Source organism: Tenrec ecaudatus, chromosome 14 (genome assembly GCF_050624435.1).
Source record: "Tenrec ecaudatus isolate mTenEca1 chromosome 14, mTenEca1.hap1, whole genome shotgun sequence".
NCBI classification, from domain to species: domain Eukaryota; kingdom Metazoa; phylum Chordata; class Mammalia; order Afrosoricida; family Tenrecidae; genus Tenrec; species Tenrec ecaudatus.
The window spans coordinates 42,096,547-42,123,998 of record NC_134543.1 but is presented as its reverse complement, the minus strand read 5'-3'; the positions used below and the strand labels follow the sequence as shown (position 1 = coordinate 42,123,998).

At 41.6% G+C, this 27,452-nt stretch overlaps 3 protein-coding genes across 3 annotated transcripts in view; 2 read left to right on the top strand and 1 right to left on the bottom strand.

Moving 5' to 3' along the window:
- The window catches only part of KCNH5 (potassium voltage-gated channel subfamily H member 5), a 359,954-nt gene that overhangs the window by 147,059 nt on the left and 185,443 nt on the right, over window positions 1–27,452 (bottom strand). The gene's annotated exons all lie outside the window — the stretch shown is intronic.
- Window positions 2,449–3,668, top strand: AGK (acylglycerol kinase). Its single transcript, XM_075531067.1, is given in 9 exon segments — window positions 2,449–2,588; window positions 2,590–2,641; window positions 2,644–2,872; window positions 2,875–2,897; window positions 2,900–3,323; window positions 3,326–3,411; window positions 3,413–3,458; window positions 3,461–3,487; window positions 3,490–3,668. Coding segments are annotated over 9 exon segments (1,098 nt in total). The 3' UTR covers window positions 3,561–3,668.
- LOC142426010 (RNA-binding motif protein, X chromosome-like) lies at window positions 17,879–19,490 on the top strand. The gene has a single exon (XM_075531495.1). The coding sequence runs from the start codon at window positions 18,049–18,051 to the stop codon at window positions 19,252–19,254; it is 1,206 nt and encodes a 401-aa protein (XP_075387610.1). The 5' UTR covers window positions 17,879–18,048; the 3' UTR covers window positions 19,255–19,490.

Below are 27,452 nucleotides of genomic sequence, written 5' to 3'. Positions count from 1 at the left end.
AGTGCCACAATTATTTTACTCTTTTACTGATGCTTACATAACTCTTCTAAATACGATTGAACTATTAAATTGGATGATATGGGAACTATATGGCAATAACAAGTGAAAAGATAATGGAAAAATTCAATAAACTTTTTGAAGCTCCTTGTATATACACACACATGCATATAAATGTGTATATGAATTATCAATAAATATAGACACTCACTGACAAAATGGAATTTTCTGAAAACTTTCTGAAGCTCTATAATATGTGAAAGCTTTTTGACTAATTAACTAAATTGACCTAATTTAATTTCAATTCCAAGTGCTGCTGTCACCCTCAAGAACATTACTCCCTGGCTTTTCAGTTGGGTGACAATTCTACATGTGAATGAGTTTGATATGGAGTAGATAGACTAGCATGGTAAAAACAATTTAGCATTGCAAGTATAACCCCGTCCTTGAAAAAAATACACACACACATGCAGACAAGTGAGCTCACATCAACCATTCCAAATAAAAAGAAACCTCTCCAAAGACAATATGATTGTTTCCCAGAGACGAAAACTTAACACTAGGTTTGCAGAAGTACTTTCACAACGTAGATGAGAAAGGTAAATAAATGAATCCTGGATATGTTTGTTACGAAGATGAATGAGAAATTTTTTTTTAAAGTTCCACAAGCAGTGTCAGCCAGCCCCTGATGTATGGCGCAATTCTTCCTCCCATTGACATACGAGGGGGCACCCCACACACACAAAAAATGGAATTATTTTTTCAAAACTATGTTTTTCAATTTTTTTACAAAACAACTTTATCACCTTCAAAGTACTCTTCATTACACTTACTCCATTTATCAAACCTTCAATTCCATTCGTGGAAGCAGTTTTCAAACTCATCTGTTTGGATGGCTGACAGCACCTCCTGCTTTTTTTCCTTACCTCGTCAAGGTCGTCAAATGGCTGCCCTTTCCTGTCCCTGGCCATTCATGGAAACAAAAAGAAGTCCCATAGAGCAAGGTCATGTGAGTCCGGTGTGTCGGGCAAGAGAGCCAGGCTGTTTTTTTGACAAAATCTGGCACACTGAGAGGGCTGTGAGCAGGTGCATCGTCTGTGTGAGCAGGCGCATTGTCGTGCTAGCAAACCCGGTCCCCCTACTGCCACGAATCAGGCCTTTGTTTGTCATACACTGTGATGCAATCTTTTCAAAACCTCTAAATAGAAAGCTTGACTAACAGTCTGACCTGGTGGAGCGAACTCAAATGCACTGCGAGTCAACATTTCTTCCATTCAGGAAGTTGATGGAGGTCCAGAATGAGGTTTGTCATCAATCGCCATTTCACCTTTGTTGAACGAGGAAACCACTCACGCACTTGAGTTTCCCCTAGCGCGGTTTCTGTGGCATTTTTTCCAGGAAGGAAACAAAATGTTACAGCCACTCGCTGTTCTCTTAAATTGGCCAGTCACAAAAAACCAGGTTCTATCAAAACTGCTTTTACAAAAAAGTTCACTGTAACCAGAGAGAACCTTCCCAGGTGTCGACAGACACCAATGGGTGCGCAAACTCAGAGCAAGTTGCTCAAAGCTTGCCTAGCAGGAAAAATGAGTATTATGAAAGATCTTCCCAGCAGAGCTTTTTACCAGGTTTTTTGTACCCCCTTGTAGAAGAAAAACGAATGCTGCAAAACTGTAGCCTTCTGTAAGAACTACCTGAAATTGTCACTTTTCACCCGGCAGTGGAGCCATCGTGCAGAAGCCTGGTGTATCTGCACTGAAATGCTTCCGCGACAGATCCCATTTTCTTACATAACCTGGCAGTCACCGACACCCTGACAGGGTGCCTAGCCTCCAGGAGCCGAGCCCCGAAACTAAGCACCGCTGAAGGCTAGAGGAACAAAACAAAACAGAGCACACAACATTGGTTTATATGTTTTCCTGGGACACTTCATTGGTTCCAACATTTCTAACTCCTCATGACAAGAAAGCTTCCTTTTTTCACTGAAATCTTGGATGCAAGAAGCAGGAAATCAGTTGCCATTACTATAATTAACAGGAGTTAATAATATGAGTGTACAAGTGTGATGTCATGATCATCTGATGTCATGATAACAAGTTGATGTAAGAGCATGGGAAAACTATTCAGAAGGCGGAGTCATATCCCAAAGTTATATAGCTAGTGAATGACAAAGCCTAGTTTCTAATCCCAGACTTCTTGACTAGATTGATATCCTGTCTCCTACAGAACTTTGAGCGTCCACGATATTTCTATCACCCTCAGAATCCCCTTATTTTAAAATATCATCATCTGTGGGGGGCCTTCTTGGAATCTTTCTGAAGTTCCTCGATTTGGGGTGGTGTGCTTTTTTTTATCCTGATCATCTAGGAAGAGCCTAAAGTTAAAATTTTCTTCATTAAAAAATGTAATTCCAGCGAGTGGCCCGGGCTGTGACCAGCGGCCCCCGGGGAGATGCCGGCCTTCCTGAAAACCCTCCACAGCCACTGGAAGAAGAGGACTGTGGGGTTTGGCCTGCTGACCTGGGGGAGCCACTGGCTCTATGGCAAGCACTGTGACAACCTGCTGAGAAGAGCGGCCTGTCAGGAAGTTGAGGAATGCCCAATGCCAAGAGAAAAGGGCCCCAGTCTTCCTGAACCCTGCGGCGGCTGCAGAGGGAAAGCCAGGACGCTGTTTGAGAAAAATGCTGCTCCGATATTGCACTTATGAGGCATGGACGTGACCGTGGTCAAGACGGACTATGAGGGCCAAGCCAAGAAACTGCTGGAGCTGATGGAGCACACAGACGTGGTCATCTTTGCAGGGGGCGACAGGACGCTGCAGGGGGTGGTGACTGGGGTTCTTCGGAGAGCGGATGAGGCCACTTTCAGTAAGATCCCCACGGCTTCATCCCGCTGGGACAGACCAGACGAGTAGCCTCAGCCACACCCTCTTTGCTGGAGCAAACCAAGTCCAACGCACCCCCGCTGCTGCCCTGGCCATTGTGAACGGGGAGACAGTACCACTGGATGTCTTGCAGATTAAGGGACCCACTCAGTGGCCCCCCAGCCAGCCGGGAGAGCCTGCCCCAAGGCCCTGGCTCTACCGGAGGGTTCTGAGGAGGCTGGCCTCCTTCTGGGCCCAGCCTCAGGACGCCTCCCCCTGAGATCCACATCCTGAAACCTGGAAGGAGGTGCAGCTGTCCACCATTGAGCTGTCCATCACTACGCGGAACCGGGGTCTTGACCTGGCGGGCCCCGAGGACTTCATGGACATCTGCATTGAAGCCAACACGGTCAGCAAGAGCGACTTCATCACCACTGGGAGCAAGCGGCTGCGGGACCCAGCCCTGTGTCCAGCCGCACGGAGTGCCTGCAGGCCAGCAAGTACACGCTGCTGCTGCCCGAGGGAACTGAGGGGTCCTTCAGCACCGACAGCAAGCGAGGAGCACGAGGCAAAGCCCGTGGAAGTGACGCTGCTGCCCCGGAGCTGCTCTTCTATTGTGACCCCAAGAAGGGGAGCAGGTGCTGCGAGCCCCGGCCCAGGAGGCGGCAGAGCCGGAGAGGCCTGAGGCAGTGGCCTTGTAGGACAGGCCCCTGGGAGCTGGATAGCTGCCCCCCACAGAATCACCAGACCCCACTCTGCCCAGGCTCTCTTCTCGTGTGACCGCTGTCATTCCGCAACACGGGCCATCTACCTGCCCGCCCTCCAGAAGTTCCCCACTCCCCAGGAAGGAAGGGCCAAGCTGTCTGGAAACCCAGGCTGTGCCAGCATTGGAACCAGGGTTGGGGGCACTTCCCCCTCCTCCCCAATGGCCTTCAGCTCACTTCAGTTCTGCCCTTGGTCAGACAGGAGTGCAGAGGCCACCTCCCACCTCCTCAGCCAGGCCCCAGGGTGGGGTGGGGGTTGGTTTTCACCAAGGCTAGGACCCAGCTGGCTGGCCGGGGGCTCAAGCTGAGCTGACTTCTCATCAGAGTGTCTGGGTGGGGTCCAGAACTCTGCATTTTACAAAGCAGGTGGCCCTTACACGCCTTTGAAGAAACAGTATTTTAAAGCCATCCCCCAGAAGCAGCGTCTCATGTTTCCACAGAGGTGTTTGGAAGAATCATGTGCCCTCCCATTGAAGCTGATGTGAAACATGGCCCACGGTGGAAAAAAAAAAATGTAATTCCCTTTAGGTAAAAAGAATACCCATTACAGAATCCGTGCTGAGCTACACGAATATGCTGTCTGTTCTTTGACATTCACAAGCATAGATTTTTAGATAACCAGGTCCATCCTTAATCTGTGGCATTTGCAGCTAAATAGCGTACCCAAGGCTGAAGTCCATGTGATGGACACTGTAGGCTGCCGCCTCTGTGGTTCTACCTACAGGTCCCCAAGAAGCAGCATGACTGTTCTGAGCCCCGGCACAGGCACTTTATGAAAAAGAGCTTGGGTAGATCATTTCTTGTTTTCTCTTTTTCAGTTCATTAAATTTGCTTCACCATCAGAACACATATGAACATGTGTCCTCAGTGGATTTTAATTGGGCAGAATAACTCTTCAAAATTAGACACAGATACGTATTCACAACCACTCAAGAATCTTATTAATAAATTGGCCATTTTAATTAGTACTTAGTAAACAAAGAAAAAATTTTAAAGTACCTTTTATATGACAAGAGCCTTTATCGTTCCACTACTTCCTTTCTGTTCTTTGGCCAAAGAAAGTTTTCTAATGTCAACCAGTATTTTCTTAATAGTGTAAAACGACTAGCTTCTACAGTAAGGGATTTAAATATCATTTTATTGACATATAATTCATATATCATACAATTTAATAGTTCAATTATGTATGAAGTCTCTCACTTCAACTTAGCTTAAAATTGCGTGGAGGAATCACAGGAGGAGCTATTTCATTAGTTAATTGGCACTCACTCGTCCAACAGAGCCATACTCATCAATCTGGAAGATGAATAGCATATGCGATCTCTCTTCTCTCTGACGTGTGGCTCTTCTCCTACATCTTTAATGTCTATTTAAGTATTTGATCCAAAAAATTCACTAACAATTGGATATATTTCCATATTCCCAAAATTCAATTATCAAGGATGTGTCTAAGAAAAATTAGCTTCACTTTCTGAAAAGTTAATAAATGAGGTAGCCCCTTAGGTGCCTAGGCAAGGTGATGAGTTCACTTTATTTAAAAAAAATCTTTTTCTATTAGAGATTATCATGATACATTAGAGAGTCCTTTCCAGGGTTCGGGAAAATGATACATCTACTGGTAGTACTACTGCTCATGGACTGCAAATTAAGAATATAAAAAATTCCAGAACAATTCAGAGTTGGGCTGCTGGCAATCCAGAGACCATTGACCTTAGATTTGTAAATGTCATGTGCAGGGGAAAATAGTATCATGATAGGATAAATGAAATATATATTTGTACATATATAAAATGTACGTTAGAATACACAAAAATAGGTTCATACAAATTACTTTGCAGGGTGCTATAATGACCCAAGCAGAATGGGGAGAAAACTTTTCACTTTTCACCTGGTTCTTTTTGCATCATTAATGTGCATTAGCAGCAACAATATAGTGACAAATGGTCCCTGACACTTGCTCCTCTGCTAACCAAAAGGCTGTGGAGATGACCCCACCTGGGGCTATGTGGAAGGAAAGACCACAGGTGATAGCTAAAGGCTGCAGGAGCATCTTCACTCTGTTGGACGAAGTTGCCATGAGTTGGAATCACCTGGAATGGTGCTTGACAACAGTAGCAATGATGGGAAGGGTAGAGAAGGAGGAATGTGAATGAAGACTCTTTAAACCAGGGAAGGGTAAAGGGGAACTGATATCAAGGAGTTCCAGATGGAGAAAGTATTTTGATAATGATAGTGACAACAACTGTACAGGTATGCTTGATCTAATTGATTTATGGATTGCTTTAATATCTGTAAGAGCTCCTAATAAAATAATTTTTTAAAAAGAATATTGAAACCATGGGGACGCTGTCCTCCGTTCCCAATGTGGAACATCTGAATATAGTCACACAGACACGTCGCCTGCTCTTACTCCAACGCAGAGCTTTATTGAGTCTAGAAGCCCTGGTGGCAAACTTGGTTACGTGTTTGGCCACACTGAAAAAGAAACATAAGACTGGCTGTTCCCCTAAACAGACACTCCACAACCTTAGAAACGGTAGCGGGCAGTTCTGCTCTGTCACGCAGGGTCACTAAGACATAGAATGAATTCGAAGTGGTTTGTTTTCAGTGGTAAAAGTTTCCAAGAGCCACAACCCTGTTTGCTGCTTAGAAAACCACTGGTCCTGACTGCAGAAAGAAAATTTAAAAATGAGTTTTATATAAATACCTTTTCTTAAAGTATAGTAAGCTGGGCAACAAATCACAAAACCCATTTAACCATAATGTATGCACAAAATAATGTGAATAGCACTCAATAAGAATAGAGTCAGAATTTAACATATGTTTTCTCTCAGTTTATGTGATCTGCATCCCGAGTTATTGATGTACAAATAAATACGACATCTTTAGGCTGGCTGTTTTCACAGCTTTGACGCATTTGCATGATGGGGATATTACAAATATGCTAGCTGTAGAGGGAGAAAGAGTAAACTATATGCACAAAGGAATAAACATCTAAATGATAAGTTAGTACAAGTAGAAGTTATTGACTAAAACATTAAAAAGCTAAATTTTGAGTTAGTGCAAATCCAAAGTTCAGAAAATGTTCATCTGACTTGTAGAAGGCTGAATTATATCACTGCAAACATGAATCAGCTAAGTTTGAAGAAAACACAGATGCTTTAAATAAAGCACTGAAACAATCATTTTATGAATTATTGATCTAATGTTCTAGAGTGACATGGTATAATGAAAATATATGATCTCAAATTTTAGAGATCAAGATATTTTCTATATTGAATGAAAGTAGTTCTTGAGGGAAGATTGGATTATGATCATTGTTACAATAGTCCCATGTTTGATCACAGTATATAGGAAAAATTCCTTAATTATCACCATTAAAAAAATAACCATGCAAAGCACAAGGGAAACCTACCAATACAATAATACAGTATAAAAATATCCACCACTGTCTGAACCTTAATTTGTTTATTTGTTATTTACAGACATGAAATCTGACATTACTTTCAACTTTCAGATCATTACATTAATAATAATTATTATTATTATATCTCATACAGATCATATTCTGAATCTATAATAAGTATACCATATTGCTGTTGCTTGTCCTTAGCTACTGCTGAGTCATGTCCACATGACTAACCATGGAACGAAACACAGCTTAGGCCCGAGTCAGCCTCAGTGTTTCCAGCCTGTTTAATCCAGCATGGCTGCTATGGTGACGATCCATTTGACCAATAGCCCTCGTTGTTCCACTAGCCCGCTACTTCTCCAAGCACAATGTCTTGCTACAGTGTCTGGCCTTGCCCAATGGCTTGTCCAAAGCAAGCACGTGGGGCAATGTTGAGAAGTACAATTATCAGGCCCCTCGGTTTTATTTTGTAAGCATGGCTGAAACCTCCCCACTATAATGAATGAATTGTTTGGAAATATCACTGGCAAAGCTTCCAATATCCGAGCAAAATGTAAGTCACCACAGTATAAGAAACCGATGGCTGCTGGTAGATACTATATTGTAGGAGAATGTCAAAGGAAAAAGTTTGTGTATTGTCCCGAAATACAATGAAAAGATAAAGGCTTGTCACCAAGATGACCCATTTTCCCTAGTGATTCAGCTTCTAAAAATCTCATTTGTGGCACGACTGCACATAGTGAGAATTTCCTAATGGAAAGGTATCCGACATACCACACATAAAGAGTCAACTTTTCAATATTTAATATACAAAATATATTTAACAGAAAAGTCACATCATCATGTTCTGATGAGATATTTACCAAGCGCCTGTGATGTGCCAGACACAATCAGACAGTGAGGGGACAACCACACAATGGCACGGTCTGTGCCGAAAGAGAATTATATTCCTGCCCAGGAAGCAGGCCGTTAAAAAGATCAAATCCTTCAAATTCCTCCAGGCTGAAGAGGAGAAATTTGTCAGCGGGATGGTGAAGATCATTAGGTAAGCAGGCTTCTTTGTCTCACTGTCATTATTCATCAGCAACTACAGATGAGGAAAGCACTATTCAATACGTTAGGTAGAAAAAAAACTGTGTTCTACAGTGTTCATTGTTTTATAAGTGAATAAAATGCTGATGTTCCATGGACAGCCTGGGAGAAGGCTGGAATGGCCGGTACGGAAACACGCCATCACCGTCTCTAATGCGATCATTGCTGCGTGAGAGTCTGCACGGCCAACTGCGAGCTGTTTGCAAATACACTTCTCCCCATTATGAGTCATGTTTACTCATCCCAACACATCTTTGCCTGAAAAATTAGCAGCACCTGCAGACACCACGCACACACAGCATGTAAGAAAGTCGCTCTTCTGGGCATCTGCAGGCTACAATGTCAATGCAGACATGCCAAACATCTGTAATTTCACAGCTGGCTTCTTCCAGAACCCACTGATTCAAAAGATAAAAGCCACGTAGAAAGCAGTCTAGCCAGTAACTGCAATACCTCATGGCACATAAAACTATCTGCTCTTGAAGTTCTGTGTTGGGCCATGTGGTCCGCACGTAAAACAGAGCAGCATCCTCTGGAGGGCAAGCTTCGCGAATTCAAACAGCACATGCGCTGTTTCATGGCTGTTCCGACCCAAAACTCTGCTGAAGGAGAATATGTGGAGATACAAGAAAATGCCCAGTGAAAGGTTGCACTTTATTTCCCTAACAAAGGGGTTCAGAGAAGAAACCCCTCATACCTTGTTCCCCTTAAATAAACTATTATTTGCCATCTTGTTTAAATAAGGCACAAGTTTTATTACTATCACTCCATGGGCTCAAAAAACACATGTCTAATCAATTGTTTATGTTTACCTGGACTTATTCTTCACCACAGAGTAGCTGAAGCAACTAGAAGAAATGATGAAGCAAAAAAGTTGAACAGAAATTTTCAAAGGGTAGCTTTGGAAGACAAAGTTAACTGTCATAAAAAAAATGTTCACAGACCAGAAGTAGCCAGAAGACCAAAAATGAAGAAAACACTCCACATATCTCAAATTGAAAGAAAAAAAAATCAAGCTTCCGGTGGCAATACGAAAAGTTTTATGGAAAACTATGAAGGGGGAAAAGGCAACAAAAGAATAAGGAAAAAATACACAGTCACTATATCAAAAAGAACGAGTCGACCTCCAGCCATTGCGAGAGCAAGCACATGATCAAGCATGAATGGTGCTGATCAAGCTGTGCTGGAGATATTAGCCCCAAAGAAGGCTCCAATAACCGGTCGGATACCACAAACTGAAGCATTCCAACATGAGGCCCTGGAAGCACTCGGTCAACGTCAAGAGACTTGGAAGACAGGTTCTGACCAGCAGACAGGAAGAAATCCATATTTGTATCCATTCCAAAGAAAGGTAACATCACAGAATATGGAAATTATCACACAATATCACTGCAAATAAAATTGTGCTGAACATAATCCAACAACGGTGGCAGCAGTACATTGGCAGGGAACTGCCAGCCATTCAGCTTCATTCAGAAGAGGATATGGTGCCTGGGATTTCATTGATGATGTCACATGGATCTTGACTCGCAGCAAGGAATAGCAGACAGATGTTTACTTGTATGTTCTTGATTATGCAAAGGAATTCAACCGTGTGAATCATAACCAACTATGGAGAACATGGAGGAAAACGGGAATTCCAGAACACTTCATTGTGCCCTACAAAATCTGTTCGTGGATCAGGAGGCAAGTGTTAACAGAACAAGGAAATTCTGCAGAGTTGAAAATTTTTTAAAAGGTGTGCCCCGGGATTATGTCCTTTCACCATACTTATTCAATCTGTGTGCTGAGAAAACAATCCAAGAATCGGACTACAGGAAGAAGTATAAGGCATCAGGATTGTAGGAGGCTTATTACGAATCTGCAATATGCAGGTGAAACCACCTTGCTTGTTGAAAGTGAGGAGGACTTGAAGCACTTGCTGATGAAGATCAAGAAGTGTGGCCTTCGGTGTGGAGTAAAATTGAATATAAAAAGACTCAAATTCTCACAGCAGGACTGATAGGTAAGTTAACATCAAAAAGATTGAAATTGCCAAGGACTGTGTCTTGTTTGGCTCCACCGTCAATGCTCACAGAAGCAGTGGACAGAGCTCAAATGACACATTGCATTGGGTAAATCATCTGCACAAGATCTCTTTAAAATGTGGAAGAGCAAGGATGTCTCTTTGAGGATTAAGGAGCAGCTGACCCAAGCCAAGATATTTTCAATGACCTCATGTGCACATGAAATCTGGACATTGAATAAGGAAGACCGAAGAAGAATTGGTGCATTTGAGTAATGGTGAAGAATATCTGAAGGTGCACTGGATGGCCCAAAGAACAAACAGATCTGTCTCGGAAGGACAGCCACAATGCTCTTTAGATGACCTTTGTCTCGTGCACTTTGGACAAGTTTTCAGGAGATTCCTGGAAACAAGACATCGTGTTTGGTAAAGGAGAAAGACCTCAAACACGTGTAAGATCCTGGATGAGATGGATGAAGACAGTGGCTGCAATAATGGGCTCAAACACAGTAGCTGGGACTGGGCAGTGTTCCAGTCTGCTAAACGTAGGCTCCCTGTGAGTTGGAATTGACTGGACAGCGCCTATCAACAACCACCTGGACTTGGAAGGACTTCAGAAGCATACCATTCCGCTGTGCAATGGTTTGACAAAGGTAGGGAAGTCATTTGTCAAATTACCTTTGTTGAGAGGGGAGCGGTTCAGCCTTCGCTATGATGGTGGTGCTACAGATAATAATTATAAGCCATTGCTGCCCAAGACTTCAGATCAGAAGCCCCGTGCCTCTTGCAATTTGAGTTCAGACTATATTATGAATTGCTCTATTCTGAAAGTAGAAACACAAAATTATAGTAGACAGGAAAGACAAAGTATGATTCATTGATGCTGCAGCTATCATTTAGGTATATTTTTTAAGTAGTGTGGGAATAAACTTTCAGCTACAGCAATAATGCTGAATTCATCACACGAGAGGCTATTGATATAAAATGAGACTTACTATAGAGCTCATTCGATCAAGAACCAATGATTCGCTGCATTTGGAAAATCTGCTACCAAAAAAAGATCACTATCAAGTGTTGGAAAGCAAAGATGTCACTTATAAAATTAAGATACACCTGACCCAGGACCTTGTGCTTTCAATTGCCTCAAATGGATGCAAAAGCTGGGTTATGATTAAGAAAGACCAAAGAAGAAGAATTGCATTTGAGTTATGATGTTGGCAAAGGATACTGACTATATTATTGACTTCCCGAAGAATGAGCAGGTTTATTTTAGAAGTACAGCCAAATGTTCTTTAGAAGAAAGGATGGCAAAACTTCAGCTCATGTATTTTGGACTCTGCTTTGGCTATATTATCAGGAGGGACCAGTTTCTGGAGAACAGTAATATGTGTGGTAAAGTAAGAGGTCCGTATGGAAGAGGAATGGCATGCAAGATAGACCAGCACTGGGGCTACAACAATGAGCTCAAACATAGGAACGAGTGTGCGGAAGCAAGAGCACTGGGCTGCGGTCCACTCTGTTGTACACGGGCTGGCTATGAACCCGGAGCAAGGCAATTGTACCTAACACTGAGAACACATGTTCAGATTGAGAAAAATTTTGCACTCGGGACTGGAGCAAGCATTTCTAGTATCAGCTTGGTAATCGGGTGACCTAGCAGGAAATGCCTGAAACTTCATCACCTTGTGGAGTCGTATTCTTTCTACTTAAAACAAAAAGAGGATAGCAGCTACCCCTCAAATTTATGAATCATTCTACTACTGTTAATGAATGTGTTATTAATCGTATTTTAAGTTTTCTTTGCCTTGAAACAAAGAAAAATTTTCTATGATAATTCTCAATCAAGATGACTTTGGGAGCCTACTATATTTCATTAGGTACACTATACTTTTATTGCCCCAAACATAAGCCTTTGCCTTGTAGAAGGGCAATACAAATCTGATTTTATCTTCAAATTCTACTAGGCTAAAACTACAAAGACTTAAAGCCTGGCCATGCTACACAGAGACGTACTTATGAATTTGCACATTAATAGTGTGCCCTATTATTAAAGGAATGTTTAAACAGAAATTGTGAGGACATAAATTTAGCTTTGTTATGTTTCTCTTAACCCAAAAGTCATTCAACATTTTGGGTCTCAGATAAATGCCTTGTAAAAATTTTGAATCACACCTAACTTGTATAGACAATGCATTTGAAAAATATGAAACTATATATATCATCCTCACAGAAGTTCAACCTCAGCAAACTATACTTAATGTTAAAAAGGGACAAGTGCAGGTGAGAGAGGAAAGTAAAATGAGACAAAAGTCAGAGTGTTCCAATAAACAAATATTTATTTATAGAGTTCCTGCCATCGGCCCATACACCTCTAGGGCATCACACTGAACAAAACAATCAAAAAACATTCATTCCTCTTGCAAAGCATACATTCTAGCAGAAATTCATGCAGTAACCAGTTCAGAAAGATGGAGACTAAAAAAACAGGAAGCTCAATTGCAGGGAAAAAGAATATGAGGAATATCACAGTCAAGTGATAGGAAGCAATGAGAAAGCCAAGAATTCAGAGTCTGAGACAGAGAAACAAGGAAAGATGATGATGCAGCTGTCTAGAGAACAGCCAAGCACATTAACTGATAGGGCAGGGCTGGAATTTCAGATGCTGGCTTGGTTCCCATTGTTCTACCACCTTTTCTTGAGGACCAAAGTTCCACAAGGCAAGGCGCCAAGGGCAGCCTGACAGACTATTTCAGTACATTTTTGATGTATTGAGGATAAGTGGACTTATGAATTCCCAAATTCTGCATAATAACAATGCTGTATGGTAATAAATTATCTTGCATATCACTGATATATTTTAGTTGGATGGAGGGCTACTGGTTCATAGGAGATAAGACAGATATCTATGAATATTAAAGTTGGTCGTGGACAAAAAAAGGTAAATAGAATAAGATATAAATTGAAGGTCATAAGAATATCATGCACCAGGCAGTTATCAAATCAGTAGAAGTCACCAATATTTGAAGCTAAATGTCTTGCCCTCGATCTTATAAGTCTATATTCCTCAAAGGATATACAAACAACAACAAAACATTCATACAGAATCTAAGTATTCCTATTAGAAAGGTGTCTAGTGGGAGTGAGAAGGTGTGGGAGTGGGAAGGGAGAGTTCAGATGGGCATGTAAGGAAAGCGTTTACAGTCCAGAGATAAACGTATGCTGTGTAACTTGTTGCTGTATGTTTGTGTGTCTTTTCATTGCTACATAAAATTCCTCTATCCTGAGTCTCAGCACCACTGAATCAGCCTGTTTCTCACTCCAGCAAAGTACTATATTCATTTTTATTAGTATATTCAAATAACATAGCCAAAGAGCATATTCAAACTCCATCCCTTAGGATACGCAGATGTCAGAATTGTCAGTGATGTTCTCTTTACTAACCACTTCTAGATAGCTTTTGTCTGCCTCTTTGCTAAAATAGAACCAAGAGGTTAATTGTAAGTCATTCTCCACTCACACTTTAAGTCTCTTCACATAGAAACAGTTGCCTCTTTATCTGATGGCCTTAACTAAATGAATCCACCTTTGACTTTTCATTAAATGCACTGAAATTGAACTCACCAAGGCTGAATAAACTCTCCAGATATTTCAAATGATAACTTCTCTTAATTTAATTTCTAAACTTCTAAATGAATTTATTCCCCTCTCTTCTACAGCTGTGAATCTACAGATAACCGACCCTATAATATATTTTAATGATAATTCAGGAACAGAGCAAAAGACCTCAAAGTCACAATACTAAACCTAGTAATGAAATAGAACTTGACATTCAGCCCTTCTTTGGTTTTAGACTGAGTTTAAAAAGTGGCAAATAATATAAAATTCACGTGTACTCAATTAACTCATATAAGCCATAAATTTGTGGATATGGAAGATGAGAGGGCTTTCTCCTAAATGTATTTTATCTTAAAGTATTATGGTTAATTATGAATATACTTTTAATTTTATTTTCTTCAGACTTCTGTTAAATTTTGAAAAGCTTCTGATAACCAAGTGCCCTAAATTTTCATCCTTTTGCTCCTAATACTATAATTAGAAACTCACTAGTCATCATCACAACATTAAATAGGTAAATAATTTTCTCAGTCGTGATGGGTACAAATAACCCATCTAAATGCATTATTTGTACCATCTGTAGTCAGAAGTAAGCCATAAGTATAATGAAAAGACATTTAAATTCAGGGCAACCAGAAAAATTATGCCTCTTTCTCCTAATAATAAACTGGCAGAATATATACTATACAGACCTATCTTGTCAAGATTTATCAGCAATAGTGAGGAGCACGTTGTAGCCTGTGTGGGTAGCCGATGCTGAAGCCTTCCTTTTTTAAACATCCATATCAGGTATGGTCGGAGCTCCAATTTGATAAAGAATTAATCTACCCCTTGATCTGAGATATCAGTGACAGAGGGTGGGTGAATAGAGGGAAGAAACTGCTTTAAGATTTACCAAAAAGCTTCAGGACCAGGGGTGTGAGGGGCAATACTGAGAGAGTAGAGGGTGAGTGGGTTGGAAAGGGGGAACCAATTACAAGAATCTGCATGTGACCTCCTCCCTGGGGAATGGACAACAGAAAATGGGGTGAAGGGAGACGCTGGATAGGGCAAGAAATGACTAAATAATAATCTATAAATTATCAAGGGTTCATGAGGGAGAGGGGAGCGGGGAGGGAGGGGGAAAAGAGGACCTGATGCAAAGGGCTTAAGTGGAGAGCAAATGCTTTGAAAATGATTAAGGTAAAGAATGTACAGATGTGCCTTTATACAATTGATGTATGTATATGTTTGGATTGTGATAAGAGTTGTATGAGCCCCTAATAAAATGTTTTAAAACATTAATTAGCCTTTTAAATTACTGATACAAAATATTACATAGTATGTTAAATATTTTAGCTATCTATTGATTTTTCTTAAGTATTTTAAAAAAATATTTACCAAAAAATAAAAAAAAGGGTGGGGGATGGAAATCCCTATCCTATCTTCATTCTAACAGTCCATTAAGAAGGTCCAGATTCACAGAACCAACATAATAATCCCCAGTAGACTGCTCTCTGGGATGACAATATGCTTCAACCAGTGTTGAAGACACGAAATAACAGATATCAGTGGTTGCTAGCTGCCTTCCCCAGACTTTGGCATCTCCATGCTCATTGACCTTTGTGATCCATAGGATTTCATTGGCTACTTTTCAGAAACAGATAATCAGGCCTCCTTCCTAGTTCATTCTAGTCTGCAAATGCCACTGAAACAGGTTCAACATCACAGCAATATTCAAGGCCACAAAGACAGAGGGACATTAGCTGTGTAAGCAGAACATTCACTAGGAATTGAGCCCAGATCTCATAAATGAAAAGCAAAGAAGGTTAGCACTGAACCACCGAGGAATGGTTATCAGTAGCCCAAAGCAAATCCCCCTTTAAATCTGCTGCCATAAACTACGGTTTATTTTCTTTTCAAAAGCAGCAGACAGATCAAAATGAAGCAAAGCCTCTTCCATTGAGTGGCTTTCAACTCCTAGGGGCACTGTCCAGGGTTTCTGAGACTGTGCATCTTGATAGGAGGAGAAAGCCTGATCTTTCTCACTCAGAGTTTATGGTGCTTTGAACCACTGACCTTGTGGTTAGCAGCCCAACACCTCACCCACAACACTGCCAAGCTCTTTTTTTTTTTTTTTTGGATCCCAGAAGTAACTCTATATGAACACAATGACACCGTTGCTTCTCCCTTTTCAGCTAATGCTGGAGAGATGATGAAAAAAGTACTCGGGGCATGAAATTGTATTGGTATAAGCTGTTTCCGTTATCCTTTCTGCTTTGCTATTGGAGATTTACAATTCTGAGGGAAGCACTTCCTATTCTCCCTACATGAGAAGGCGTTCCATAAAGAAAAATAAAAAGTAGATTGATTGATACGGTGTAAATTTTTAGGTAGATTCAGAGTGCATTTTATGATTAATATAGCGTCTCTTTTTCATCCATATACACTGTACAATAAATTTCTAGTTAAGTGACAGTCAAATGTTTGAATTCATTTTATTTCTACAGTCATTTTAGTCAGAATCTAAAGATGTTCACAAAGAAAGGTCTTCGCAATCTCATAGAAACCTGCCTCTTAAATATTTTGGGACCCAAGTAACCAGGTGTAGCTTAACCAAAAAAATAATGTCACAGGGATGTTTTGGATTTTTTTTCTTATTGTAAAAGCTTGAATAAACAATATCTTAAGAGATGTGGAGAATAGTCATAATAAGTACCCTGCTTCTCTCTAGAAGAAAACATATCTTGAAAGCTGAGTCCCCAATTATTCTTCATCCGCTAAGAAAAGTGACAAATGGTCGCTCTGATGTAATGGTTGTAACTAACAAGTTTTGATCCCCAACATGCTTTACCGGGGTGGCCTCCACTTACGAGCAGCATTTTAAATTTGCCTGACACTTTACAGATATTACCAGCAGAGTGAAAATGAGCAACAACAATGCACAAGTATTTTGAGAAAATGAAAGAGTAATACTCCTTATTAACATTACATTTAGCCCGAGGTTATAACTAATGAGTCCCAGATGTCTGCTCTGAAGCCCTTTCATTACATTATCTTGAGTGAAGGGTAGGTTTATTTTTAAGGTAATCTTGGGTCAGATCCTGGAAGCAAGAATAGTGTTTCCTATTAGTGAAAAAGAAAGGCTTTTCTAGATGAACCAAACAGAAAAGATAAGAATGAAAAATGAGCAAGGTGTTCAACATAGACCGAAGAAAGAAACCCTTCATCTGAGAGATGCTGAAACACTGGAGCAGGAGGGCATGAAGGGGGAAAGAGACACAAAGTGTGCTTCCGTATCTACTCAGTAGCCTCGTCTGACCTAGCACAAGCCAGAGTAAATACATCACTGCCTCTTCCTACAGCTTGGGGATGTTGCTAAAACTCATGGATGTTAATAGGTAAAACCGAAAAGTTTACAGTTAGGTAAACAGAGCAGCAAAAAAAAAAAAAAAGGAACCAACTGAATTTTACTGTTTTTCAAGTCGTTCCAAAATGCAGCGGTGTTTTCTTTAGCTCCCCATTGTTTCTCTTTATCTCTCCTCCCACTCACCTCTTCCCACACAAACCTGGTAATTGAAACTTCCATTTTGAATCAGCCCCATGGAAATGGAGCATAACAGACTGCTAAGAGCTGCAGCTGGGGGTGGGGGTGAGAAAAGAAAACAGAAAGCCCCACAAAACTCTAAATGTTTTAATTTGGATGTTAAAATTGTTCATCTAATGAAAATACATAAGTATAACTGAATGCTGTGCTGATGAGCTGGCAGATCTTTCTGAAGCACCTGCTAAGCACATGCCATTGATTTAAGAATTAAAAATAGTAGAGAAAAATAATTAAGACTGGATATCTTGTCTTCGGGTTCTTAAGAATCTTATAATAATGTAGTGACCATGGCTCTCAAAAGAAGAACAACAATAAACTCACTGTCATTGGTCGATGCTTACTCAAAGTGACCCTACAGGACAGGGTGGAGGGCCCCGTGAGTTTCCAACACTGCAGCTCTTTGGGAGTTGAAGCTCCATCTTTCTCCCTTGGAGCAATTGGTGGTTTCCAACTGCTGACCATGCAGTCACCACCAGGGCTCTTTAGGGAACTTACTAGAAAGCACATAACACATTGTATTTTAAAAAGAGAAAAACTGGCTCGTTGCGCAGTAGTGCTAGCTGCTTCTCTCTTCCGCTCCCGCACTGGTAGCCGGTCCTCCTGCGGAGTCGCCAGGAAGCGCCGGTTGGCGGGCTCACAGGGTCTTGGAGCGGCCCTCACGTCGCTACATTGAATTAGCTGTTTGATTAAAAACAGCCGAAGGAGATTAAGGGCAATGGCAAAACAAATTCATCGTTGGGGGAAAATGGTTGAAGCCGATCGGCCTGGGAAGCTCTTCATTGGCGGGCTTAATACAGAAACAAATGAGAAGGCTCTTGAAGCAGTGTTTGGCAAATATGGACGAATTGTAGAAGTACTACTGATGAAAGACCGGGAAACAAACAAATCCAGAGGATTTGCTTTTGTTACCTTTGAAAGCCCAGCGGATGCTAAAGATGCAGCCAGAGATATGAATGGCAAGTCTTTGGATGGAAAAGCAATTAAAGTTGAACAAGCAACTAAACCAACATTTGAAAGTGGCAGACGTGGACCACCACCACCTCCAAGAAGCAGAGGACCCCCGAGAGGACTTCGAGGTGGAAGAGGAGGCAGTGGAGGAACCAGGGGACCCCCTTCACGTGGGGGGCATATGGATGATGGTGGTTATTCCATGAATTTCAACATGAGTTCTTCCAGAGGACCACTTCCAGTGAAAAGAGGACCTCCACCACGAAGTGGAGGGCCACCTCCTAAGAGGTCAGCTCCTTCAGGACCGGTGCGCAGCAGCAGTGAAATGGGAGGAAGAGCACCTGTGTCCCGTGGAAGAGATAGTTATGGAGGCCCACCACGAAGGGAACCCCTGCCCTCCTGTAGAGATGTTTATCTGTCCCCAAGAGATGATGGATATTCTACTAAAGACAGTTATTCCAGCAGAGATTACCCCAGTTCTCGTGATACAAGAGATTATGCACCACCACCAAGAGATTATACCTATCGTGATTACGGTCATTCCAGTTCACGGGGTGAGTATCCCTCCAGAGCCTATAGTGATAGAGATGGCTATGGTCGTGATTGTGACTATTCAGACCATCCAAGTGGAGGTTCCTACAGAGAGTCCTATGAGAGCTATGGTAACTCACGTCGTGCTCCACCTACACGAGGGCCCCCGCCATCTTATGGTGGAAGCAGTCGCTATGATGATTACAGCAGCTCACGGGATGGATATGGTGGAAGTCGAGACAGTTACTCAAGCAGCCAAAGTGATCTCTACTCAAGTGGTCGTGATCGGGTTGGCAGACAAGAAAGAGGGCTTCCCCCTTCCATGGAGAGGGGGCATACTCCTCCACGTGATTCCAACAGCAGTTCAAGCCATGGAGCACCAAGAGGTGGTGGCCGTGGAGGAAGCCGATCTGATAGAGGGGGAGGCAGAAGCAGATACTAAAACCAAACAAAACTTTGGACCAAAATACCTGTTCAAAGAAACAAAAAAAAAAAAGGAAACTGTTCTGTCATAACTACCCAAGGACTATTAAGGAAAAATTATGTTACTTTAAAAACCTGTTTTAAGTTCTCCCATAATTTTTATGTTTTGTGAGGAAAAAGTAAAACCTGTTTAATTTTATTTGATTTTTATGACATTGCTTTCAACAAGCAAATGTTAAGTGTGTAAGACTTGACTTGTGTACTACTAGTATTTGTGATTCTCTTTTAAGTTTTCCTAAAGGCCACTTCCTGTTTGATTCTTCCCAGTGAGGCAAGCAATACTTCCACAAATATCTAGCCATCTAAAATGGAGAGATGACTCATTGTACTTATAGAAACTGAGCTAGATTTTAGAAGGGTTGGTTGGGTTTTCTGCTGCTCTTTACGATATCAGAGTGTCTTCACACTGAAATCCCCAAAATGTTCTCAGGATGAAGAACCTGAGATCAGATGCGTGCTTAGGAAAGTGCTGTTCACTCAGCAAGCCCAAAACAAGATAATGCTGGCCAATATGTTGCCTTTCTGACATTTCCTTGAGAATCCGCAAGAGCCTCCCCTTTCCCCCTCCGCCGTTAAGACCATTTAAAGTGTGTATTAAACAACTACAGAATACTAAATTAAAAAGTTTGGCCAAAACCAACAAAAAAAAGAGAAAAACTGCTGAATCCCTGCCAATATTGATAAAGAATATATATTGAAAGGGCAGAAATCAAGATGTTAAATAAAAATTTTAATTTAAACATACACGCAGGTACAGCAGACATAAACAGCTTTGTGTCATAGATGAAAACTTTATACTACTAAATTTAAAAAGTCATATGGACAATTTTCTACAAAATTTAACAGCAAAGAGCAAACTGACTCAAAAATAAATTAAGAACTCAAGCAATACCACAATTATTATACAAACATCCCTTCCTAGCAAATGTCTCCTTTTTAATTGTTATTCACTTTGAAGGAAGGGGGAAAAATAACAGGATGATAAGTAAGAGAACTGGAATGCCCAGCCAAGAGGAAGTCATGAAAAATAATAAAATTATGAAATACTACTCAATGGCTACTAAGTTCAATCAGTTATGGGAGTCCCTACCACCTCCATCTCCGCTCTCCAGGAGATGAATTCCAACATGCAGCTCTGTGGACCAGCTGTCAGTGAGAGGAGAATATCCTTTGAGGCAGGCTTCCAGGGTGAGCCGATACCGGGGCATTGATCACCCTTACCTGACTGACCCCAAAGACCCACACTATGCTTTTAGATAAACTTCCCATGGTACAGTAAAAGAGAACTGTATCCCAGAACACTTACTGTAGCTGAGTGGAGACTGAGGCTGGCCCCAGGCTACCTTCCCCTCCATCTGCCACCCACCAAGCATCTCAGAGCACTGCCTCCTTCCACAACTCTTCCTGTACTCGGTCTGAGTTCAAAACGTGGCTTCCCTTCCAAAGAAAACAACCCTCGTGTGAAACTTTTCAATGAAAATTCCCTTTGTGGACAGTTTTAGACTGTTTTCTTCAACCGCATAGTTTGGCTTTTTGGGTTTTTTCAGGACGCTAAAAGCTAGACTACCTCATGCATTCACCAGCAAGTTCATTTATTGAGAGTCTAACAGACTGAACACTAAGAAACTAACCAATCAAGTAATTAGGTTAAAATGTAACACCTTCACCTTGGGCCTCTGCTCAAGCACTCCCTCAATGCATGAATACTTTCTGCTATTAAATTGGCATTCTATGATGCTCACCCTCCCGACACAACTGCTGAAGCCAAAGCGGGTGAACAAGTAAATGTGGTGAAGAAAGCTGATGGTGCCCGGCTATCAAAAGAGATAATGTCTGGGGTCTTAAAGGCTTGAAGATAAACAAACGGACATCTAGCTCAGAAGCAACAAAGCCCACATGGAAGAACACACCAGCCTGTGTCATCGCATGGTCCCGAAGGGATCAGTTACCAGGCATCAAAGAACAAAAATCATATCATTGGCTGCACACCTCCATAATACGATCGCCGAAGACAAAAGGGTGAATAAGCAAATGCGGCGAAGAAAGCTGATGGTGCCCGGCTATCAAAAGAGATAGTGTCTGGGGTCTTAAAGGCTTGAAGGTGAACAAGCAGCCATCTAGCTCAGAAGCAACAAAGCCCACATGGAAGAAGCGCACCAGCCCATGCGATCACGAGGTGCCAAAGGGATCAGGTATAAGGCATCATTCAAAAAAAAAAAAAGAATACCATAGTGAATGAAGGGGGATGTGCAGAGTGGAGACCCAAAGCCTATTTGTTGGCCAAGGGAGATCCCTCACAGAGGGGTCTAGGGTAGGAGATGAGTCAGTCAGGGTGCGATGTAGCACCGATGAAGAATACAGCTTTCGCCCAGATCCTGGATGCTTCCTCCCCGTCAACTACCATGATCCGAGTTCTACCTTGCAGGACTGGATAGGGCAGAGGTTGTACACTGGTGCATATGGGAGCTGGAGGCACATGGAATCCAGAGTGGATGATACCTTCAGGACCAGGGGTGTGAGGGGCGATACTGGGAGAGTGGAGCGTGAGTGGGTTGGAAAGGGAGAACCAATTACAAGGATCTGCAAGTGACCTCCTCCTTGGGGGACGGACAACAGAGAATGGGGTGAGGGAGATGCTGGATAGGGCAAGATATGACAAAATAATTATCTATAAATTATCAACGGTTCATGAGGGATGGGGAACGGGGAGGGAGGGGTGGGGAAAAAAAAAGGACCTGATGCAAAGGGCTTAAGTGGAGAGCAAATGCTTTGAGAATGATTATGGCAAGGAATGTACAGATGTGCTTTATCCAATTGATGTATGTATATGTATGGATTGTGATAAGAGTTGTATGAGCCCCTAATAAAATGTTTTTTAAAAAATGTAACACCTTCTCATTTGATATCCCTTTTGAGACATTTTTAATTTGTTCCAGTTTTGAAAATTTTTATTTCTTCTCAATTAAAGTTTTTCTCTCTTTTATTTTATGATTGTTGTTGGTTTTATTTGTTTGTTTCTTGGGTTTTTTTTAGATTTTCTGTGTAGAAATCCAGGATAGGTAAATCTATAGAGACAGTAAGGGGATTAATTATTACCTGGGGGTTGGCAGAGGAGGGTGCAGGAAACAGGGAGCTAACAATGCCTACACAAAAGAAGAGAATGTTTGAAAATTAATTTATGGTGATGATTGTACAACTTCTCTTAGATGACTGGGCTACTGAATGTATGATTTATGAATTATATGCCAATAAAGCTGTTTTTTAAAATAATATAAAAAGAAAAAAGTGAGAAAAGAATCAGCCAAAAATTTACACATTTTCTGAATGTACTGGAATTAGTCTATCTCACTGGGAAGGAAAACTGCGGATCACTAATGTAATATACATACACATTTGGTACTATGAGCATTTATGAAAGGCTCAGCACCCCAGCCTGAGTGGTCAGAGGAGATTTCCCTAATAAATGGTGATTGAGCTGAGAGGGAAAGGTGTCACAGAAGCTCATTCTTTAACAAAATCTATTTCTTCTCTTTTACGCAAATGTGTAGCTCAGTCCTCAACGCGGCTCACATTTTCCAATCAAGAATGAAAATGATCCATCGTCCCTTCACAAAAAAGGCAAAGGTTGGAAAGTAAAATCTATCCCACACCTCTGATGAATAACAAACAAGACCTAACAGGGCTCTTCCAGTTGAAGTCGTTAAACTCAAAAAGATTAATTGACTGTCCTTCCGATGTAAAAATAATGCCACTGATTTATCCTAGGAATACAGATTTGGAAAGCCTGAGGTGAGTTGCATTTTGTTATGATCTGGGGCTTTTTGACCAGCAAGAATGTTCCAACCTTCCCATCTAATTTTATAGGGAAGCCTATCTCTCCGCTGTCCTTGTGAAAGGTTATATTTTTTGTAAAGGAACTTCCCTGGATTTCAGAAGATCTCTGCAGTCCAAACCACCCAAAGCATCCATAAGTACCTTACTTATGATGTCTTAAAAAAAAAAAAAAACAGGAAAGAAAAAAAGAAAGACCATTTTTTTTGCATTAAACAAATTACATCAGCAGTTCCATTCTTCCTAGACACGTGATCAAGCCCTTAGAAGCCCTGCTGGTGTAGTGCACATGCACTGGGCTGCTGACTGCAAGGACAGCAGTTCGAAACACCCAGCCTCTTTGTGGGAGAAAGAGAGGCTTTCTACAACCATAGCATTTCCATCTTGGAAACTCACAGGGGCAGTTCGACCCTATAGAGTCCTATAGAATCTCAAGGGCAGCGAGCTTGGGGTTTGTGTTGTTTTGATTTTCAATGTTTTCCTTAACTTAATGATCCCAATATCTTGCTGTAATTCTTACAACTAAAAATGTGCGTGTTTTCCACATGTATGAAGCCTCTCCTGGTCTTCCTAGTACACGTGTTTTTAAAAGCTCCATAGGACAGGAGAGAGTGCTCCGCAAAGAATTTCCAAGGTTGTAAATCTTGTCTATAGCTACGTCTTTCTCCCACACAGTGGGTTTGAACCACCCACCTTTCAGCAGGCAGCCAAGCACGTAACTACCACACCACAATGGCTCCTTTACTGGCATTGACTTCTGCTGCCTGGTTTTTATTTATTCTTTTCTCCCAGCACAACTCCTCCCACATGCTGGCTTGGATGCAGAATCTCAGGGGAACCAGAAAGATTAATCAGACTCTGTGACAAAGATCCTGTGGTTCTCATCTATATGGAAACATGAAATATGGTCCAGTCAGACCCGCACTGTTTCAGGAGTGATTACAGGGAGGCAACATCAATTTTGTCCATTACTCCCTCAAGTTTCTAAGGCCTGTCACCATCAGTATAGAAAATGAAATATGTCGTCCATGATGTATCTTTGCAGTGTCACGCCATCTCCTGGCTTATTGTCGCTTTTCACTCTCGCTCATCGGATGGCCTCATTGAGAACTTGATGCAAATCTTGAAGGAAAGGGCAACTGCTATGGTTGGCCTATGCTAGACCAAAATATAAATACATGAAATTAAACTAGCTGCCATTTTCAACTATATAAGAAGCATATCGTCAATCCTTTCTCTTGAGGTACGAAGAAGTTTTGAATCAACAGCCCTCCAGTTAACAGGTGAACACTTAACCTTTTACAACACCCTGGAGCTCTGAGATAGAAAAAAACTCCACACTCACTGCCGCCAGGTTGACGCACAGTAATCTTCATGGCAAGGCAGGATGCCCGTGTGGGTTTTCAAAGCTGCACATCGGCACAGCAACAGAAGGCGTCATCTTTATCCCAAGGAGCAGCTGGTCCTTTCAAACTGCTGACCTTGAAGTTCCCAGGCCAACTCATGGCAAGGGGCTTAAATGCAGGTAGGAGTCTGGTTGGCACTGGTAAGCATTGGATTCAAATACGAGGTGAACAGTTCGATTCACCACGAGGTCCTTGGGAGCGAGTGGAGACTATCCTCTCTGATAAAGGTTGCCAACCACAGAGACACGAGACAGAATCGCTAATGAGTTGGAATCTATAAGATGGCAGTGGGTTGGTCTTTTGGGGGGTTAAATTCAAGGAGACCAGGACCCAAGACAGAAAATCAAGTACTGAGGGTTTGGGTTACCCAGGCAAGGATCTTCACAACCGATTATTAGAATCTAACTATGAGGAGTCTCATATCTATCATTCCCTGTTCATTCGGATATCTTCTGTGCAAAGCAGTTCCCAGGAAACTGTCCTTGAGGGTAGGTTGGAGGGGACAGGGATGGGCACAAAGAGGACCAGCATCTTCCCACTTTCTCTGGACATGACATATAACATAATCAGTACCTCAAGCTATGGGTCGCTGTAAGTTCGGACAGTATCGATGGCTATCTGTTGTTTAATTAACCCAATCGCCAACACTTCGTGCTGTTAGATGCATGTAATCACATTGTGCAAAATGAAGGTGATCTGCCATCATAATGCTGCCCACCAAATATTGGGACATGTAGCTAGACACGCTGTGGGTCTCACCCACAGCCCACCATTATCACACAAAACTGTATCCATTGATATTTTTTCAAATATATGTAGGTAAGTGAAAAAGTATTGCTACTAGGTTCCAGTTCATACGTGCCTGGTTTATTCCAAAGACACTATGTTTAACTATGTCTCTCAGTCGGCTGCAGAAGAATTCTCTGAGTAACATACTGGTCTAGTCTCATTAGGGTGACTTCAAAAACAGTGGTTTCTGAGGGGATTTGCTGAGCTAGTTAGAGTCCAGGTGGACAGGTCAGCTCAGAAGATTAAATGAAATGCTTTTTTACCCTTGGAGAGTGAAAGGGGGTAAAATTGAATGACTTGGGACAATCATGGGCTTAATAGGAAGAAGTTGTCAGAAGCTTGGGCAGTGGGTTGGTGATTTTTAAAAGGATGGGAACTTGTGCCGAGGAATTAGACTTTTCCCCATCATGTACTTGCTCATCTAACAACGTACTTGTTCATGTGCCAAGGAGAGCAAGGCCCGTCCCATGAGTATTTCATTAGGAAACCTCACCCCATCCACTCTGTAGTTCTAATCTTGCTTCTCAAAGTTCTCTTTGTTCTCAAAACTCATGGGACATTGAAAACGATACACACACCGAGTCCCTCACAGATGTCACTGCCATTTTGATGTGGTGTCCATTGAAGAGCGTAGAATTCTTTGGGATACAGTTGGAAGGATGAAAAATTGCCTTCACAAGTGTATAGACAGAGCTGGGGGATATGTGAAGAAATGATACCTTCACATTTTCTACTTAATCTTGTATTAAAGAAAGAAAGACTAAACCCCTTGGGAACAATGACTTCAATATGTTTAAAACAGGTTGTATGAAAGTTTTGTACTTCGTTTAATTTCATGTGGAAAAAGAGAGAACCACTTCTAACTGATAGCAACCTCAGGGGACAGAAAGAATCCACCCTGTAGGTTTCCCCAGGCTGTAATCTGCACGGCAATAAGAGGAGGAAAGCCCTCACCAAGATGAATCGACACCGTGCCTGCAACCATGGGCTCAGGCATCAGAACAGCTGTAGGAACGGTGCAACCCCGTGGAGATAGCATCGTGCTGCGCATCGGGCTGCTATGGGTTGGAACCAACTCAATGGCACGTAACAACAACAATCTTCCCTAAAGCAGATGGTCATCTCCTTCTCCCAAGGAACAGCTGATGTATTTCAACTTGGGGGTGAGAAGCCAAACATGTAATCACTGCAAATTAGGGACCCTTTAAAAGAGAAGATCAACTAATGTATATTAAGTATCAAAGCTATAGCAGATGTTGTTCCTGCCGGGTACCTTTAAATTGTTTCTATCTAAGAGAGACTCCGTAGAACAGAGCAAACACGGCCTTGGCACAATGGGGCCTATGCTTGAGTCCACGGTGATGTCAATCCACGTGACTGAGGGGCTCCCCCTTTTTCATCAAGAATGAAGTCCTCCAGGCACTGACATTTCCGGATAGCACATCTGATGTGAACATGACACCGCATCCTTGCTTCTAAAGAGAATTCTGGTTGAACTTCTTTCAAGATATAGCACTCTTCTGAAAGTCCGTGAATTCTTCACCAACACCAGAATTTTAAAGGTATCAAGTCAATTATTATTCTCTACAATGTTATCCATAATTGTTATGATCCACGCAGTCAAATCCCTTTGTGCAGTCAATGAAACACATAGACATCTTTCTGGTATTCTCTGTTTTCAACCAAGACCCATTTGACATCAGCAAGAATAGCCTTCATTCTACACTCTCGTCTGATTCCAGTTTGAATTTCTGGAAGGCTTTTATTTATTTATTTATTTATTTTTTGGGTCAATGTACTCCTTCGACTATTCTGGAATTATCTTCCTCGTTTTGCTACTTTTCAATAATGTCCACATTCCTTTCTGGGGAGTGGGCACAAATGTGCATCTCTTCCTGCCAGATGGCTGCTGACTTCAAAACTAGGCATAAACACATGAGTACTTCAAATACTGCAAACGTTTGCTGAAATAACTCAATTGCAGCTGATAAGAAGCATTCTTTTAAAATATTAAAATATTACTTCATTATAGATGGATTAATCCTTTACTTCATCTTCACAAGGTTGCTATAATTTCTGTCTTCTGTTTTGTTTTGTTTTTTGTTTTGGATCAACAAGCAAAATCTCAAAG